The 19,676-nt window shown below is 24.3% G+C and overlaps 1 protein-coding gene across 6 annotated transcripts; it reads left to right on the forward strand.

Moving 5' to 3' along the window:
• Window positions 1-652: 652 nt before the first annotated feature.
• Window positions 653-18,328, forward strand: LOC103572892 (steroid hormone receptor ERR2). Of its 6 annotated transcripts, none has more exons than XM_053741295.1 (9): window positions 653-781; window positions 13,597-13,746; window positions 13,905-14,030; window positions 14,824-14,953; window positions 15,173-15,394; window positions 15,595-15,630; window positions 15,871-16,014; window positions 16,295-16,497; window positions 16,567-18,328. In XM_053741295.1, the coding sequence occupies exons 1-9, from the start codon at window positions 773-775 to the stop codon at window positions 16,903-16,905; spliced, it is 1,359 nt and encodes a 452-aa protein (XP_053597270.1). In that variant the 5' UTR covers window positions 653-772; the 3' UTR covers window positions 16,906-18,328. The 6 variants fall into 6 exon arrangements, with proteins under 6 accessions (XP_053597270.1, XP_053597268.1, XP_053597269.1 ...); XM_053741293.1 differs by lacking the exon at window positions 653-781 and adding an exon at window positions 5,822-6,168; XM_053741294.1 differs by lacking the exon at window positions 653-781 and adding an exon at window positions 5,822-6,168 and having other exon boundaries at window positions 15,188-15,394; window positions 16,567-18,327.
• Window positions 18,329-19,676: the final 1,348 nt, after the last annotated feature.

Below are 19,676 nucleotides of genomic sequence, written 5' to 3' on the forward strand. Positions count from 1 at the left end.
TTTTTAAATAATGAAATGACAATCAGTTTTAAAATATTAGTAACTGGTCTATGAGTATTGTAAGATTTTTAAAAATAAACATTTATTTTATTCTTTAAATTTATTTTAAACATTAAGAATTTAAATCCTAAAGTCAAAAGCGTGCGTTGAAAAGCTAAATATTAAAAACGGTTTTACTAAAATTAGTAGGATTCAGACAATTTTTTTAAAGTAAACGAATTACGAATTATTTTAAAATATGCGCGCAAAGTTGTTTGGTTAGATTTCAAAAAAATTTTCTTTCAATATTGAAAAAATACAGAGCTAGTTTGCATCGGATTTAAAAACTAGTCTTAAAAAGTTTATACTTTATTTTTGAAGACATGGTACATTTGTTATCATTAATGTCTAACTCCCTGTCCGGCTTGAATTTTATAGTTTAGGGGCCAGACAATAATGATAACAAATGTACGCGGAAATGAATGAAACTGATAGTAAAGATTGTATGAAAAATTTGAAAATACGAAAGGGTTATAAATTATGAGTTAAGGGGTCAGCACAACCTTATTGACTTCATCCAATCATTTTATTTTATTTTTAAATATAGTACTGGTAATTGCCACATTTGAATGTTGGCGCCACTTGCATATTATCTACTAGTCCTACAGTTTTCCGCTTCGAGTGGGTCGCACTAGAATTAACAATTGTACGGATTATTATTATTCACTGAGTTTTTATGTAAATAAATATATTTATGTGTCAATTATAATAATAAACATATAATATACTGTGAATGACGAAGGTAAATATAAATACTTAATTTATATAGTATTTATTATTTTTGTGTTAAATTACAAATCTAGGTGCCCTAAATTTATAATAATAAAACTACCAGTCCGGGTATTATTTCAATCGCCATCTTTGTTACCAATTTTATATACATATATCTCTAACAATATATACAACATATATATATTTTTCTAAATATCTGTGATGTGTGTTTTTGAAATAATTTGTAGTTTTTTTTATTTTAGTGCTAAAATATTTTGTTTAACATAATTAGTAATTTATGTAAATACAATACAAATTCTTATCATTATTATTGTTTTTTTAAAAATATTATGAATTATTGTTTCATAATAATAATTGACCTTGATTTTGTGACGATAATAATTTCAGTATTACGAAACTTTTTAGCTGTCAATAAAAAATTTAAATTTATTTAACCGATATATTTATATTTATTAAATATTAAATAACATCATATATTAATTAATTATTTGATATTTTTAAACCAAATAATTTAATTAAACCATTTTATTAAATTCAAAATTGTCTAAATATTTAAATTTTATAACAATACTGCAATTAGCCGACATCTAATAGTTTTTTGATTTTTTTCAAAACGAGAAATTTGAAAAAAAAAAATTTCAAAAAATTGCACCAATACTTTTTTTAATTTTCTACATGTGCATATTTTTAGTTTTTTTTTTTTAATTGCTGAAAAAAAAATTCGAAAATTTTTAATTGTCTGCCAACTCCAGGATCATATTTTATTTCGATGAATTTAAAAAAAAGTTAAATAAAAATATTTTTTCAATTGTCTATTTGTAAATGAAATTTTAATTCAAAAGATGTGTTGATAACTCTTTCATAGATAACAAATCAAAAGACATTTGATAACAAAATGATAGTTCATTTTTATATAAAAAGAATAATTAATTTTTAAATTTTTACGACAGCAGTTTTGAAATATATATGAATAGAAAAAAAAAATTATAAGTAATCCCTGATTAAACCCTTACATCTGAAATAATAATTACATATTTTACAGACGGATAGAAAATATGTTATATCTTTAGTATATCATACGTCGTTGTACACTAAGTAAATACAAAAATGATTTAAACAATCTACTGTTATAATTTAAATTTAACAATCAAAGATAAAATTTTAAAAATTCAAATAATCATGGTATTAAAAAATAAAGCCAGTCATGAACTTGATAATGGAAAAAAAAGTCTATGTAAACACATATATTAGTATATAATTATATTTTATAATTCATTAACTTTTATAGTGATTTAAATTTAAGTATTGATTTTAATAGTAAGAGATAATTATAATCAAATAAGTCACGTTTCATTTGTCTTTTTTAGACGTTTATTCGCTGAAGATTTATACAAATCAATGTATTTTATTAAACTTATTTGCTTTCCACAACAATAACCATAATTGTGGATAAAGTTTAATAATAAAAAATACACAATTTTTCCATTAATGGACAATCTGAAAAAAAGTATAATTTATATAATTATCATATTTTTTGCAATCAAAATTTTTTTGATTTTTCACTAATGAATTTTGATGATAAATCATCCGCAATAAAAGATTTTGATTTTAAAAAAAATTAATAATAAAGCAGATAAAAAAATAGACAATTTTTCATCATAAATTTATTGATTTACAAAAAATTTATATTTATTCTTTTTCCTTAAATATTCAAGGTACCTACATCAATAAAAAAATTTTTTATAGATATTCACACATGTCTATTTATAAAAATCTTGAATTATTAAGTATAATTTACATATAATATGTGTTTAAATGTACATCCATAGATATATATGTATTTTCTTTTAACAGTAGACACGATAAATCGAGAGTATAAGAAAGTGAGAGTGTTGATATCGATTCGAGTAGTATTATTTCTGCTCCAACCTCTGCTCTTTTTTTCATCATTAATTGAACCCATATATACGTGATCTACAACTTAAAAATTTAAATCTAAGTAAAGAGAAAGTTGTGATAAAAATAAATAATTTATTACAATTTCTGATGTACTTGAAACAAAATTAATGAAATAAAATAAATAATCTACCCCAATGTTTATAAAAATTAAACAAGCCGGAAATATATAATTAAATTACTAAAAATAACGTAAAAAAAAAAATATTTTTCATTTTAATAAAAGAAAGAGTAATAGTTGTAAATGTTATTGAATATTTAACTCGGTATTGAATTTAGTGTCTACGTTGGTGGGCTGTTTTGGACGCTCGACAGAGCAAAAACGACTGTAAAACCAAGTTCAAGGCCACCGACATTGGCAACCCCTTACGTCTTTCCATACCATAATACTTGTTCTCTATTGCTTACTACTACTTCTTCGTCCTCTTCTGCTTCATCTTCTCTATCTCATAGTCATTCTTCGTCTCCTTACATTACATTATCCGCAACGCGTTTCTACCACCCGCCCCCGCAAAAATATAGAGCAGTGTGCGACGTACACGCAATATGCGTAAGAGACTACGCGTTATATACATATCTTATCTCCCTTCATATAACATTACTCCTACACGACATATATCTTTGTTGTCTTAAGTTTTTTTTTTTTTTTTTTTTTTTTTTTTTTTTTCATTCGAAATATAAAAGCTTTCTTATAACTAAACCTCTCGAGACACTTTTTACAGCTTTACTCCATCGATCTATTCAACTTATAGAATACATTTATTATATTATTATTTTATCCCTAAGTCTTTGTCGAATAATATTTTATCAGATATATAAATTTATTGAAAATGTTAATGAACTTAGTGATAGAAATTATCCAATAGCAATTTTGAATATTCTTATTTTTCAGAATAAAAAATAATCAAAAATTTTCTTTTTTAATTTTGAATTAGTAATTTATAGAAAAACTTTTAATGAATTTATTTTCATGGTCATCTGGTTTTTTTAACCCCAAAAACTCCAAATTTTTTGTTTATTTTTTAATTTATTTTCTCCGAGTTGTCCGAAAAAAAAAAATCAACAAAAAAGTTTTTTAAGTTTTATGTTTATTAGTGTCTTAAAAAATAACCAAATTTTTTTTTCTCGGAAACAGGTTAAAAATTGTATTCAGATATAAAAGTACACATGTGAAAATTAGAGCTCTTAATATTAACGTTAAGAGGTTCCGCATCGCACTTTTCTATTTTCCATAAAAGTAATATGGAAACATTTTTTTTTTTTGCGTCTTCTGATTTTTATAACTAGCTAACGATGCATCGTAGAAAAGATTTGCTGACTTATTTTTTTAAGGAATTGAATGCTCTACAAAAAAGTTTCTTATCATTTATTAATAAATCCATCTGTTCAAAAGTTATTGGAGCTGGAAGTAAAATTTATAGTAAATTTCGGCATCTTTTTATTTTTTTAACGAAACCATTAGACTTATTACGAGACATCATGTATGTATCATAAAGTTTTTTCAAACTCCGCATTGTTTTCTAGTTATTTTCATTTTAATGTCAAGCTCTTAAAATCGATCGGAATACTATTTTTTTTATGACCTTTACATTAAAATGAAAATAACCAGAAAACAATGCAGAATTTGAAAAAACTTTATAGGAAATAATTTGTAGGGAATAAAATTGCCTGCAAAAAAGGTCGCATGATATTTTGTAATAAGTCTGATGGTTTCGCTGGAAAAGTAAAAAGATGTCGAAATTTACGATAAATTTTACTTCTATAGCTCCAATAATTTTTGAACGGATAAATTTTTCAAAAACTGATACGAGACTTTTTTGTAGAACATTCAATTCCCCACAAAAATAAGTCGGCAAATTTTTTCTACGATGCATCGTTAGCTAGTTATAAAAATCAAAAGACGCAAAAAAAATTTTTCCATGTTACTTTTATAGAAAATAGAAATGCGATGCAGAACCTCTTAATGTTAATATTAAGAGCTCTAATCTTCACAGGAGTATTCTTATATCTAAATGAAATTTTTGAACCTGTTTCCGAGAAAAAAAAATTTGTTTTTTTTTTTTTTTTAAACACTCTAATATTTGTAAATGTTTAAAAAATTAAAGTAGTAAAGGAAAAGCATGTACTCATGTTTTGTAAACTTTTAAAAATTTATAAAATAAAATTTTTTTTTTTATAATCGTAATTTCTTATATAATATTAAAAAAGTATTTGATCTGTAAGTTTATTTATTTTTTGTGGCCGAAAAATCAAATGACTATCAAAGTATATAATGACGAAATGCTCCAAAGAGTATTAAGATATTGTACAGTGAATGAATTTTTATATTTGAAAATAAAAAAAAAACTTTATCAAAACTTTTTTCATCATACATTCAAAGTTACTGCACAGGGTGTTGTTAAAATTAATCTTTTTTTTTTTATACTTTGCACTTTATTGTTTTTTTTTTGTTATCAATAAATTGTTACAAATATTAATAAAGTTTTTTACGCACGTAAGCATTATTTTCTACATACTTATGTAGAAAAAATTAAAAATTATAATTGCTTATGGTAATTGCGTTGTATCTGATAATCGTAAGAATTCAAGATCATATAAAAGTTTAAAGGTCATGTTTAAATTAATGTTTATCTACTTTATCTATTTACGAAGATATTTTTTAATTTAAATTCAAATTAACAAATAACTTAATTTAAAATTTATAAAATTTAAAAGTAAAAATATTAAAACTAAAAATAATGAAAAATAAGTAATAAAAATAAAAATAAATAAAATCAATCTTTTAATTGTAAATAAATCTTAGCTCAGAGAAATAGCGTGTTATGAAATTCAGGATGTATTGATAACAATCAAAGTACACATAAGAAAAAAGTTGATTCGGTATAAGTATCTCAGTAAATCGCGAATTTGTTCTTCCCACCCTCACATATATTGTTTTTTTTGTTATTTTCTCTTTTCTCACTCAGTTGGTTTTCATTCTCACGCAGTCTGCTCTGCAGCTTATATATAATATCCCTTATATATTAACGTTACCGTTGTGTCACATATAACACAGGGAATATAATACCAGAGCGATCGCACAGTCGCGCGCGGTCCGCCGAGCCGTAAACATCAAATAAAACGCGGTAAGAAACACGCGTGCGCGATAACACTATCACGCTTTCAAAGCTTTAACTAATTCGTCCTTTAGTTAATCCGATCCTTTCCTTTATTTCTTAAAATTTTCTTACTACCTCGATAACAATAATTAAAATAATAATAATAATAAATATATACTTTAAGCTTTAAACCAAAAGTTAATTTAATAAAACAAACAGTAAAGGGTGAATCAAATTGTGAAATATTTATTACCTTTGATTAATAAAATTAAAAATAATAAACCACGAAATCAACACAGGGATGTATGATAATACGGCCATGGACGCCTGGATTTATGACGTGGTATGTCTTGTGACAATCAAATATTTTTATTTTTAATTAATTATCTATTTATAAATTTATCTAATTCATCAATAACTCCAATTGTCCTTAGATTCAAACTCTGAATTTAAATTATTTATTTAATTTTTTTTATTTTTTAAAAAATAATAAAATTCTTTGTTTACTTGGTTACAATACTAATCCATAAGATTTTAAATATCAGACAAACAATATAAATTTATTTTTGTTTTTTCTTTATATTTGTCTTAAAAGAAATTCAACAAAAGAAAAATGTTTAAGTCCTAAGTAGTCGCTCACTTGTGTTTACGTTGTGTTTGAAGACATAATGTGGATTAATTCTTATAAATTATTATGGATTTTAAAATATTGAATAATAAATCAAAAGATTAAAAGTAAGTAATAAAAAAATACTTTTAATTATGAACATAATTTATTTAAATTAATAACTCGTGTCTCTAAATATTAATTACTCCATTTTATTTTTTGAATTTTGGAGGTAACGAAACTTTTTCCTGATTTTATACATAAATAAATTTTTAAGATTTAAGTTTCACATGAGTGTAAATCTATCAGTCATACGACAATTTTTTAATTACATATAAAAAAATGAAATTTGAAAAAATGCATGTACTGAGTTTTGAATTGTCTAAACATGTATTTTTTGCTTTAATTTTATAAACATTTTAATTCATTATGTCAAAGATTTAAAAATTGTCAGGTGTCACTAATTTTACTGTATCATACTGAAGTTAGCCAACGTCTAATAATTTTAGGATTTTTTTTCAAACAAATTATTAAAAAAAAAATATTTCAAAAAATTGCACTTATAGTTTTTTAAATTTTCTACATGTGCATTTTTTTAGTAATTGATTTGTTGAAAAAAAAAATCTGAAAATTTTTTATCGTCTGCTAACTTCAGGATCACAACTTCAGTATCATGCTATACTATCATAAGATTCACAAACCATCTAAATGCTTGAATGGAAATGATTAATTATAAATGTATGGATTTGTTATCAGTTAGAAATATTTAAGTAATTAATGACTGGTTAGAGTACAGCATACAAAATAATATAGCACACACGACACGGGAACGCCTTATTCTCTGAATTCCAATGTACAGTTTAGTTTTCAAGGCACAGGATAAAAAAAAGCTTGCTTATTTTTTTATGATTGTGATGAGCTCACTCCACTAAAGTAAAGAAAAAAAAAATTAATTTTTTTTTGGGTTCTTTTTTACGTTTCGTTGCATCCATCAGTTGCGGTTATTTTTTTTTAACTTTGACTACGTACTTAATTATAAATACTATCATATATATTTTTTCTAATAGCCGAAAAATAAATCTAAGTTTCAACGAATTTAATAAATAAATAAATAAAATATATTAAATTAATATTGATTATTTAAGTACGTGATTAAATTCATTAATTAGTTTCTTGTTAGCTAAAAGTTTTAAGAAGTTTCTTTAATCTCTTTTTATTAAAACTTTTATAAGATTTTTTCAAACTTTTTTTACTCATGGCTGTAACACATTAGTTAATAAATATATCCCGATATTTAATTCAATTTTCAGCATTAATTTCTAAAAAACTTTGCCATCATATATTTATGTAATACATAGTAAAATAAAAAAATTTAATTAACTCAGTTGTTAATTCAAGATAATTTTCTTTATACTCAGATTATAATTCGATATTAAACAGAAATACAAGTGTTATCCAACTGTCATATATTACCGCACTATTATTGATATATAACTTAAATAAAAATATTAATATGTCGTTTTAAAATATCATATTAAAAATCCATTAAAATAAATATTTACGCATCAACGCAATCAATTTTTAAAATCTAAACTATTTTATCTGAAAATAACTTTCACTTTTTTAATAAAAACATTAGATCTCATATATATTATATATCAAAAATATATACATTAAATTACTATTTACATTTATTAATAATCAATAATATAAATATTTAATATTTTATTAAATTTGAATAAACCAGCTCCTTGAATTTACATATAAAACAAAAAACAAAAAAAAATTATAAAGAATAAAAAACTTCATATTCATCTCATATGTCTGAATCGATAATCAATGCTCCAGTCTCGTCTACAAGGCTCGCATAAATAATTCCTTCGGTATCTCGAAGAAATAAAATAGAAAAGTCTACGCTAGAATAATCTCAGCTATATTTTTATTTATTCATTCATTTATTTTTATTGATATTTTTTTTTTTTTTTTTTTTTCAAATTTTACCATGAAGAGAGAAAGTCAGAGTGATATTAATAAAATTAAACGTCGTGAATATTTTATGATTTAAACCTTGTATTAATTATATGTTTGTTTTAGTATGAGTTTCCTGGGATAATTTTTTAAAAATTTATATATACACAAGTGGGGGCGCCGAGTGCCGACACGAGACTTACACGGTGCGACGTGGTAGACAACCGTATATGAGTATGTAAATATATATACATATATATATATATTTATACAAAACAACATACCGAAATTAAAAATATATAGTAATGTGTGTGTAATGCAAACGATTTAAATACACAAAGCTTTATATTTAAATGTATGTATGGTTACTGGGCGAGGTAGGCGTCGCCTCGCGGGGGGAGTCAAGTTTAAGGCCACGAGACGTCGGTGACGTCATTTTCCACAGCCGGGCCAGCCCTAACCTTGGACACTATGTAACCAGGCGAATTCTCCAATCCAATGATTTTTTTTTTTAGAGTGCTATCATCAGATTAAAACTTCTCTCAATACATAACAATAAAATTTTATTTAATCTTCGTCATATTTTTTTTTTATTCTTACAATATTTTATACACTTGCACATTTAAAAAGCTTTTGCATTTAAAATCAGGTTTTCATAATGCGAATAACATGCTCATGAGTTAACACCAGATTGACTTGCATTTAGCTCTGTCTTTTCATCAGCAAGATGACCAGTTGATGCATAATATTCATGACTTAAGTCAGGTTTAAATCTGTAACTAAAATAAAATATAAATAATATAAATACAAAATAAATAAATAAACGTAAGATATGAAAATAATAATTATAACTCAATTTTATATATCGAGGATTTTTGAGCTGACCTCGGACAATGTGTCACCGTTGACTTTACGTAATCATAATTTCATTTAAATTTTTATTTATTTATTTACTTTTTTTTTTTTTTTTTTTATTATTCTTTTTTACGTTTATTACCACAACCTAATTTTGTGATGTTTAAAAATAAATAGTAAAGCACTTGTAGTTGATAGGCGACCCCCAGTTGTGTCTTTATACTTGTATATGAACGAGGAGTAATAATCTAGTAATTGAGCCAATACACGAACATTACTAACTGACTGAGCTGTTGCAGTATTATAGTTTATAGTTGTAGCTTACGGTTCGTTTATATACACGTGATATAAGTTAAGAAAATTTTTTATCTCTATTACAATTATATATATTATATTGCAATTAATGGCATGGCTAAATTTAACGGTACCTTTAAATATAATTTTAATTGTATATTTTGTTAATTATTCATTTTTATTAAACACAACAATCTTTTCAAATCATAAATCAAAACTGTTATAAAAATATATAAGTACATAAAGTATAATTTATTGTAGGTAATATACATTTTATATGTCTAGTAGAGTAGACATTTCTTTAGTCAGACTCTTATAAAGATATTACAATGATATTTTATGTATATCAAATTATTATCGTTTTTAAATAATCGAATATGACATAATAAAAATTGATAAATATTATTTCAATTTTATTTTTATTTGTACAATTTTTTTTTTTTAAACTTTATTTGTTTATTTTTTTATTTTTAATGTCTGTCAGAACATTAATAATTTAAAGTTTATATAATGTGATGTAATGGTCTCAATTTCACTGGAGAAAAAATAAAAAACAAAATTTGTATTCAGAAAAATTATCTGCGATAAAGCAGTGGGAGAATGTGACGCACAAATCAACATATGTATACATGCCGTTTTTTATTGATCGAGATACGCGCTTTTTTTCGGGGACATAAAAAAAATGTTGAAGGAGGGTTGTAATGGTCAGGGTCATCGAATAAAATAAAATAAAGCTTTTAAATAATAATTTTTTTTTTCTTAAAGCATCAGAAAAATGAAATGAAATATTTTCTTTTAAGTATACGCAAGTTTTTAAAACAATAAATAAATATTTTATTTATTTTCTTACGAAAAATTAAAAATAAATTTATTTTCTTCATGGACTAAGTGCAAAAAATTTTTTCGGTTTGGCAATTGATGTACTTGGCAACGGATAACGTGCAAGTAAAATTGCGATAAGCCGATGAGCGAGGTCAGACACCCTAATAGATAAGAAAATCGTAACGTTTAATTAAAAAAAAATTGTTTATATTTTTAATAATCCGCAAATAAATTGCCGAATTACCTGTAAATAGCTTATGAAATAAAAATAAATAATTATCATCAAAGCTCATAGCCAGTTGACTCCGTTGTCAAGCTTATGAGTAAAAATTGACAAAGTTTTAGTTTTTTAAATCTCTTATATAATCAAGCAGTTTAAAAATGAACCTGACAAGTAAACGGCGCGTTATTAAATCGAGCCGTGCAAATTTCGATTCAACGATCACCGGAAGCCAGACTCATCAACACACATCATCAAACTCATGTCCTTAAAACCACACACATGCTGTCAGTCTCGTGAATAAATTTTTTTTTTCCCTACATCCAATTAAATTGCCGTGTAGCAAAAAATATCCATTAAATTTATAATCTTCTATAAAATTATCATTAACAAAAAAGTTAAATTAAATAATTTTTTTTTCTTTATTAAATAATCGTTATATTGTTTAATAAATAATTGAAAATTATTAATAGAAATAATTTAATTATCTAAATTGCAAAACAATGACAATGGACTCACTGAATATTAATAAATTTATATATTTAATTTAAAAAAAAAAATTCGAGTTTAAAATAAATCACGGTCATTATTCATTGTAGTAATCACCTGATTAAAATAATCATTACTATTCTGTCATATGTAATATTCATTGCACTTAAAATACTATAATGCAAAGTAAGAACACACGTTTATTTACGATTATTTATTTGTTTGTTTCGTTTTTTTTTTCTTTCATTTAAAAAAAATGTAAAGTAATTAGCAGTAATACTTTTCATCTTAAATCATTCAATAAAGCTCATTTGAAAATAAATAAAATAAAATAAAAAAAAAAAAAAAAAAAAAAAAAAAGATGATTCGCAGCGGTGGATTTCAAGGCTGATGCCGTTACGGCCTAACGTCGACGTCGGATATTTCCGTCGACGTTCGGAGTCTAAAATTGCAATGGCGCGTCAGGCATGGCCTTCGCGATTCCACGGCTCGTTCTTTTAGAAAAGCCAAGTTCAAGGCCGACAAGACGACGTCTTTTTACGTCCCTATGTCCATCTTTCTTCCTCTTTTTATCTGATATTATTCTGTAATCAATTTTATCAATTATTCTAGTTTACTTAAACACCCCTGTATCGTCATAAATTGATTTGTCCATTTAATATCAACCAATTTCACTTCTCTAATTGATATAATTACTTTTACAGATAACTAGTATATAAAACCATAATATACTGGGTAGGGATTGAATGACCGAATAAAACTACCCGGGAGACTGCAGAGACTTACGCAACCCCGCAGCCGTTACTTTCAATTTCTTCGGGACAACTTTTAAAAATAATCTTTTAAATAAACATTCAAGTTTAAAAAGTATTAAAAAAATTATTAGGCAGCTGTAGTTTTTTAAATTATTATGACATATTTAAATATAATAATAATTGTTATTATTTTTTTTTTAATTATAATTAATAACTAAAATACCACAAAATTATATTTTTAATTTAAAGCAAATTACTTGAAGTTATCAACAAATTCAATTAAAAATACAAAACATAATAAATTTAATTATAAATGAACTTATTTATATATTTTATTATTAAACTTTTTCAAATTTCCAAGTCATAAAAATTAAAATTACAAAGTATTTTATTTTATTTTATTTAAATAATTGTTTTTTTTTTTTATTGTCCACGAGTCAATCAATTTTAAATAATATTCAATTTAAAACTGATAGTTGTTTGAAAAATCATAATTTTAACTAAAAATTCCTTCTTTTTTTCATGTGTAAATATTTTTAAACACATGTGTGAATAGTTTTTGAATACGAGAAATTTCATAGCAAAACTTTAATAATGTCCAAAAAAAAAAAAGTCGGTACTGTAGTTGTAAAATTTTTTTAATTAAAATCCACCTCAAGATCTTGGTTAATTACAAAAAACTTTTATTTTTAAATAGTCATATTAAAGTTTTTGCTTCAATTTTTTAAATTATATGGAAAAATTGATATTTATGTAAAATTAATAAATTTTATTTAATATCCATGACAATCATCCTTGAAAATCTTGAAAATTTTTAACAGTGTACTTGAAAATAATAAATGAAAAAATATATAAATCATTTTAACTGTTAAATTTAGTATTATTTTTAAAAAACAACTTTAACAAGAGATTAATTATGTGTTTACAATATTTTTACAATTAATATTATTTAATAGATTAATATTTTCATAGACCACAGACAATGCAATTTAACATGTTGGCCTTCGATCATGAAATTCAATGATTCAGACTTAAAATGTGTAGAGTTCAAGGCTAACTGGAGTTATTTCTTCTCTTTATTTTTTAGTCACTCGGTTTCTAAAACCGTAATTTAATATTATATAGATACATACATATTTACATATGCATGTGATTCTGTATCTATTTCCGTATATATGTCTACAATATTAATTTTTAAAGGATTATTCAGTAATCACTTTGAGTTTTGTCGTTTATCTTGGTCCTTCCGTTCTCTTAAGAAGCTTTACTTGATCGACGAGGGACCAGTTGTTGTAAAAACGCGAAAAAAAATAGAGACAGATGAAAAAAATAATAATGAACAAGCGAAAAAAATTCCTGGTAGTCAGTTCTATAAATGTTTCACTTGCCTCGAGCTTTAAAAATAGTAACTGTAGAAAAAAGTGCAGTCTCTTGTCGAGATTTTTAAAGTTTACACTAAAATGCGAAAAAAAATAATCGTCTTTATCGTGTTTTATGCATTTTGATTTTTATTTATACATATTTATTTTTTTATTCAATAAAATAATAATATGCAATAACAGATAAATATCGCCATTGATAAGATAAAAATAAATAATATAAATAATCATTTTTTTTTCTTCGATAAGATAATTTAATGCACAATAAAATATATATTTATTGTATGTATATGCAAAGATATCATTCTTTATTATCATGAAAATATTAAAAAAAAAATTTTTTTTTATTATTATTAATAATATTTTATGTGTATTTTTATAGGTCTGTATGATGTCCGGCAATACTACAGATACCATGATTCCAACCAATAGAACATTACCGAATATAAAACAGGAAGTTGAGAATCCCACAACGCCAACGCAAAATTATCACCAAGTCTGTTCACCAAGTACGACAATTCAACAGCAAGAGGTAAATACTTTTTTTACTTTTAATTAGCCTTGAAAAATAAGTATACCGACTGATAATTAAAGCTGTGCTAATAATTAATTTATTGATTGATTGATCAACTGATTATTTGATTAATAAATTATAATAATATTATTATTATTAATTAATTAACATTGTAGGTCCTTCGTGATATGGATATCACAGAATATGGAGGTGGTGGTAGTGGTGACGGTGGTGGTACGAGTCCTGGCAGTCCTGAAATGCAACATTGTTCATCAACAACTCAACCCATCGGTACTCCTGAGGTTAATAATTATATTTTTTATATATATATATATATATATATATATATATATATATATATATATATATATATATATATATATATATATTTTTAAATTATTTATCATACACTTTTTGAAAGTATTGTAAATTATAGTATCATTGCTTGGGGGGGCTGCTATATAAATGTGGCTAGAACATTGGGTAGTATACAGAATAAACTAATTAACATCATCACAGAAATGAATAATGGTACCAAGGTTCTTGGCTTTGAAGATACTTTTATAGTAAAGTTTTTATGTTATCACTAGAATGATTTAAAAAATTGCTTGGAATAAAATTAATACATTGGATTGTAACTATTTAAAATGTAGATCAATTTAATGCAGATATTGTATTTTACACATGTTTTCATGTACGTTTGTTGAACATTACTATGAGTATTGTATTGTTTTTTTTTTCCTGTTGACCGGGCACAAATTTATCACGATTTTGGGAACAAGTGTTATACGCCAGGTCTATGTGCAGATGATTATTCTTCATCTCTATAGGTGCATATATATATATATATATATATATATATATATATATATATATATAGCTTTTATGTATGTATGTATGTATGTATGTATATATCTTTATATCCTGGTATAAATGAATAAATATATAAATAATTATTATATCTATAGATTCAAAAAAATAAATATATTCAGTTTTTTAGCCACTTACTTTCATACATAATTAATAAAAATTTATTAGTTGTAAATTTGATATTTATTATTTTCTGGTATGAAATTTTTTTTATTTATTTTCTAGAATGGAGTAAAAGAAGAAGATATGGTACCAAGACGATTATGTCTAGTATGTGGAGATGTAGCGAGTGGTTTCCATTATGGAGTAGCTTCATGTGAAGCGTGTAAAGCATTTTTCAAACGAACGATACAAGGTAAATTAATCTCCTGCTGATGTTTGCTTAATAAAAGCTATTCATCTCTGTCAGATAGCACCACCTTAAAAAACTAAAACTTGAAAAAAATATTTTTCCCATTTATTTTATTCATCTTTACTAGTAATTTGTATTTAAACAAAGATCATTGCAGTATAATAAATATATTTATAAACTGGTGCTGTCTGAAAAAGGAGCCTGAGTATTATGATAAAATAGCAAGTAATTTTACAGGGAATATTGAGTACACTTGTCCAGCAAATGGTGAGTGTGAGATCAATAAGAGAAGAAGAAAAGCGTGTCAAGCATGTAGGTTTCAAAAGTGCTTAAGACAAGGAATGCTTAAAGAAGGTGTAAGGCTAGATCGTGTACGTGGTGGTAGACAAAAATACCGACGAGCTACGGATCCTTATTTGCCTGTTAAAACTGTCACACTTGAAGGTAATTAATTGTTTATATATATGTATATTTTTTTTTTTTTAATTACATTTGCTTTTAATTTGTGTTGATTAAATAAAATTATTTCATTGAATCATTTTTATTAACATTTTATGTGTGTGCTTATTGATTGAAAATAGAAAAATTTAATATGTGAGAATAAATAACTTTATATGTTTTTTTTTTTTATTTAATGTTTTAAGCTAACGTAGGATTATCAGGATCTGGAGATACGACAAGTGAGTTAAGCTTCTTCTACATCTTTCATTGCATGCTATCATTAATCATTATTGTTTGTTTTTAATCATTACGATTATTATTATTATTATTTAAATTTATAACTTTGCATAATTATTAATGATACTTATAATTATTTTAACAAGAGTATTTATTTTTTAATATATTTAATAGTTACATAGATAGTATTTAACATAAATATATTGATAATTATTGTTAACGGCAAACTTATTTAATTATAGATAATAAAATGATTGAAGCACTTGTAGCGTGTGAACCGGACACTTTGCAGGTGTTTAATACAACCACAAATACACTTGATACTGATCAACGAGTACTTGGCCAACTGTCCGATCTTTATGACCGTGAACTTGTCGGTATAATTGGTAAGTTTTATTATTCAAAATTATTATATCGGCGTTCTAATTAGCAAATTGCCTGACTCCATTTCAGAAAATCCTCCATTTAAAAACTTTTTTTTCATTTAAAAATCACTTCCATATCTAGTATATGTAAAATATTTTTGTCTAGGTTACTCAAATAATATTTTTTCTGAATATTACTGTCTAAAAGTTGCATAGAATCATTTACTAAAAAATATTGAATTAGACAATTTGCTAATTAGAACGTCGATATAAATATTAATTTATAAAATAAATATTACAGGATGGGCAAAACAAATTCCTGGATTTAGTAGTCTTGCATTAAATGATCAAATGCGATTGTTACAAAGTACGTGGGCAGAAATATTAACATTGAGTTTAGCGTGGAGAAGTATGCCAAACACAGGGCGTTTGAGGTTCGCACAAGATTTTATATTAGATGAAAGACTTGCTCGTGAGTCTCACTGTACTGATCTTTATAATCACGTAAGTATTTAATAATTATATAATTATAATAAAACAATAAATATTAAATAAAAAAATATAAAATTATAGTGTATCCAGATTGTTGAAAGAATTCAAAAACTCAGCCTATCAAGAGAAGAATTTATAATTTTAAAAGCATTAATATTAACAAACAGCGATGTAAGACTAGATGAACCTCAAGCATTGCATCGTTTTCGTGAAACAATTTTAACAACATTATCTGATTTGGTATCAACAGTACGACAGGGTCAGGCAGTACGTGCAACCCAAAATATGTTTTTAATATTACCTAGTTTACGGCAAGCCGACAATATTGTCAGAAGATTTTGGTCAAGTGTTTACAGAACGGGTAAAGTACCGATGAACAAGCTTTTTGTTGAAATGCTTGAAGCTGCTGCTTATCGATGAGACAACGTCAGCTCGATCGACCTTAAAATTGAGATGCGAAGGCCGATCGACGCTGCAACAGCAGTACCAGTTTAGCTGTTGTGATTTATTATACATGTACAGAGAAATGAATTGTGATGGAGAGTTATATTATGAGGAATTACGTCAGGGATATATATATAATGTGTAATATGTTTCGAACAATGTTTGTATATTGATTGAAAACAAATGTTTATGTACAGTCATTACGACAAGTTAGTGAGAGAAATGCGCGTAGTTAGATTACAGTGCTTCGACTTTTATAGTAATCGCTAATTAGTTATAATTAAATAAAATATGCGTAGATTTGATAATTAGAAAATTTACGTTAATAATCAAAACTATAACTGGCATATTAGATTCATTATTCCAATGATTACTAATTAATTATTTAATAATTGCATGTGTAGAACTGTTAGTAGTGCAATAAAAAAATAATAAACAATTATAAAGACATATTTAAAAAATAAATATAATTTTTTTCTTTTAGTCAGGTACCCCATTTACAGGTACAAAAAATAATAAAACCTAATCATTATTAATTAGTTATTATTGGTGATAATGATATAATTGTCATCAAATAATTTTTTTTTTTGCCGATTGTAAATTTATAAATTATTGCGTTAAATTAATTGCAAGTCGAAGCACTGTATATAAATAGTTTTTTTTTGTAGAAATGTACAAATGGTATCAAGTGATAACAGAGATTATATCGATGTGAATTGATAAATTTTTAAATAAAATTTTAGAGAATGGCAGGAACGTTCTGTAAAAATGTTAAAATGGTTACCGATAGAATGATAATAATAATTTTTTTTTTTTTAATTAGTAAAGTCCGTTAATAATATACGCTTTAAGAGTCAACATTTTATTGATTCTTCGGTATGATCATGTTTATGTGAATAGTCTGTTTGCATGATAATGATAGTTGATTAAATAGTGGTAATGCCGTTGATAAATATAATATTATTATTAATAATAATAACAATAATGGTAAATAAATAGATAAGAAGAATTAGAAAAGAGAAATGAATGAAACTGGTTGTTATCTGACCACTCAGAGTCGTACACACATGCCATACGGGCCGTATGAGAGTTAATTCAGGGATTTTAAATATAATATTTAGTTATTATTGTTGTTATAAACAAATAATTAAAAAAAAAATAAATTCAAGTTTTTTAATTATCGTGTATTTTATCAGTTACTTTATTTTTGAATATTGAAAATATTTTATGTGAAAATTAATAATCAAATATTTGGCTGTAAGATTGCAATATATATTTATTGAGATTTATTAAAATTATTTTATAAAATATCTTATTAATTTTGAATTTTAATTTTTTTATTAATTTTATTTACTACACGATGAATTATCTGCATGAAATAAAATCAAGTATATATAAATATATCTATATTTTTTTTTTAATGAATTATATGTGATTAGATTATTTAAATAATAAATATTAAATAATAATTCACACGGTTAATTTCCCAGTGTGTTTAATATGTATAGAGTTTAAAATTAAAAAAAAAAAAACAAGTTTTTTTTTAATGATAAATGGTTATTAAATAAAATACGGCTGTTGAGCCACGGCGAATTTGAATAAATAATTTTGTTTTATAAGTAATCGGCATTTCTTCGCTCTTTTTATTTATTTATTTTTTTTTTAAATACAATAATTTAAAATAAAAGAGGAGTATCCACCGATTTATAAAGTAATCAGTCAGTTATAAAAATAATATATTTATTCCTTCAGATTTTTAAAAATAAAAAACCCGCTTTTTTTATATAAATAGTTATATTTTTTAATTTCATTTTCTGTTAATTTTATTTTCCGAAGCTGAGACGCTTCTCTATTAAACTGTGATATTCGCGTTACATAGTGCATAAAACATAAATAAATCCTAATTCATGGATTATTTAAAATAATTATTATTGCAAATAGTAATAAACTCAGCATACATAGTTGAGTTAGTCTCATTCATAATACGCTTTGATAAATAACTAAAAAAAAAAGTACATAAATACTATGTAAGTCACTCTTATTATTTTTTTAAAAACAGTCATTAATTACTCATCTTTAAGTGTTCAATAGAAACATAAATATATTTTTAAATCATCATTTAAAATAATATCTTTGATATTGATAACTTTACATAAAGATTTTTGCATCCATTCTTTATTGATTTTTTTTTTTAATTATTTTCATAAGTTTTATTTCTAAATATTTTTTGCTTCCAAGCGAAAGTTCGTCGTGGCAATAGCATTGTAGTCTCAGGGTTTCATACAAATAAACAAACAAACAATAAATAAATAACAAAACAATAATTATATATATTCATATATATATATATATATATATATATATATATATATATATATATATATATATATAAGTATATTAATAAATATAAATAATAATTATAATGAAATATGTCTGTATGAATTGATGAAGCGATATATTTAAAATAAATTGTACATTGTTTAATGAATCTCTGGTATTTAAAAGAAACAAGAAAACAAAAAACTATAATTACTTTCATTTTACAACGTACTGTTATTAATTATTATATTTATAAAATAGCCACTTCGTGTTCGATTAAGTAATCCTCATACGACGTTCTTTTATTTTGTTTAAATAATAAATAAATATATTTTTTATTTAAAAACTTAAACATCACATCAATGCTATGTCAATAATTATTGAAAAGTCAAATAGTTGGTAATAAATAGCGTTTTTTTAAATAATTA

The sequence above is a fragment of the Microplitis demolitor genome, chromosome 8 (genome assembly GCF_026212275.2).
Source record: "Microplitis demolitor isolate Queensland-Clemson2020A chromosome 8, iyMicDemo2.1a, whole genome shotgun sequence".
Classification (NCBI taxonomy): Eukaryota; Metazoa; Arthropoda; class Insecta; order Hymenoptera; family Braconidae; genus Microplitis; species Microplitis demolitor.

Coding starts and splice junctions, on each gene's coding strand:
- LOC103572892 (XM_053741293.1), top strand. CDS start 6,127: ATGTATGATAATACGGCCATGGACGCCTGGATTTATGACGTG. Junction 6,169..13,596: donor ACGCCTGGATTTATGACGTG/GTATGTCTTGTG, acceptor GTATTTTTATAG/GTCTGTATGATGTCCGGCAA. Junction 13,747..13,904: donor CGACAATTCAACAGCAAGAG/GTAAATACTTTT, acceptor TTAACATTGTAG/GTCCTTCGTGATATGGATAT.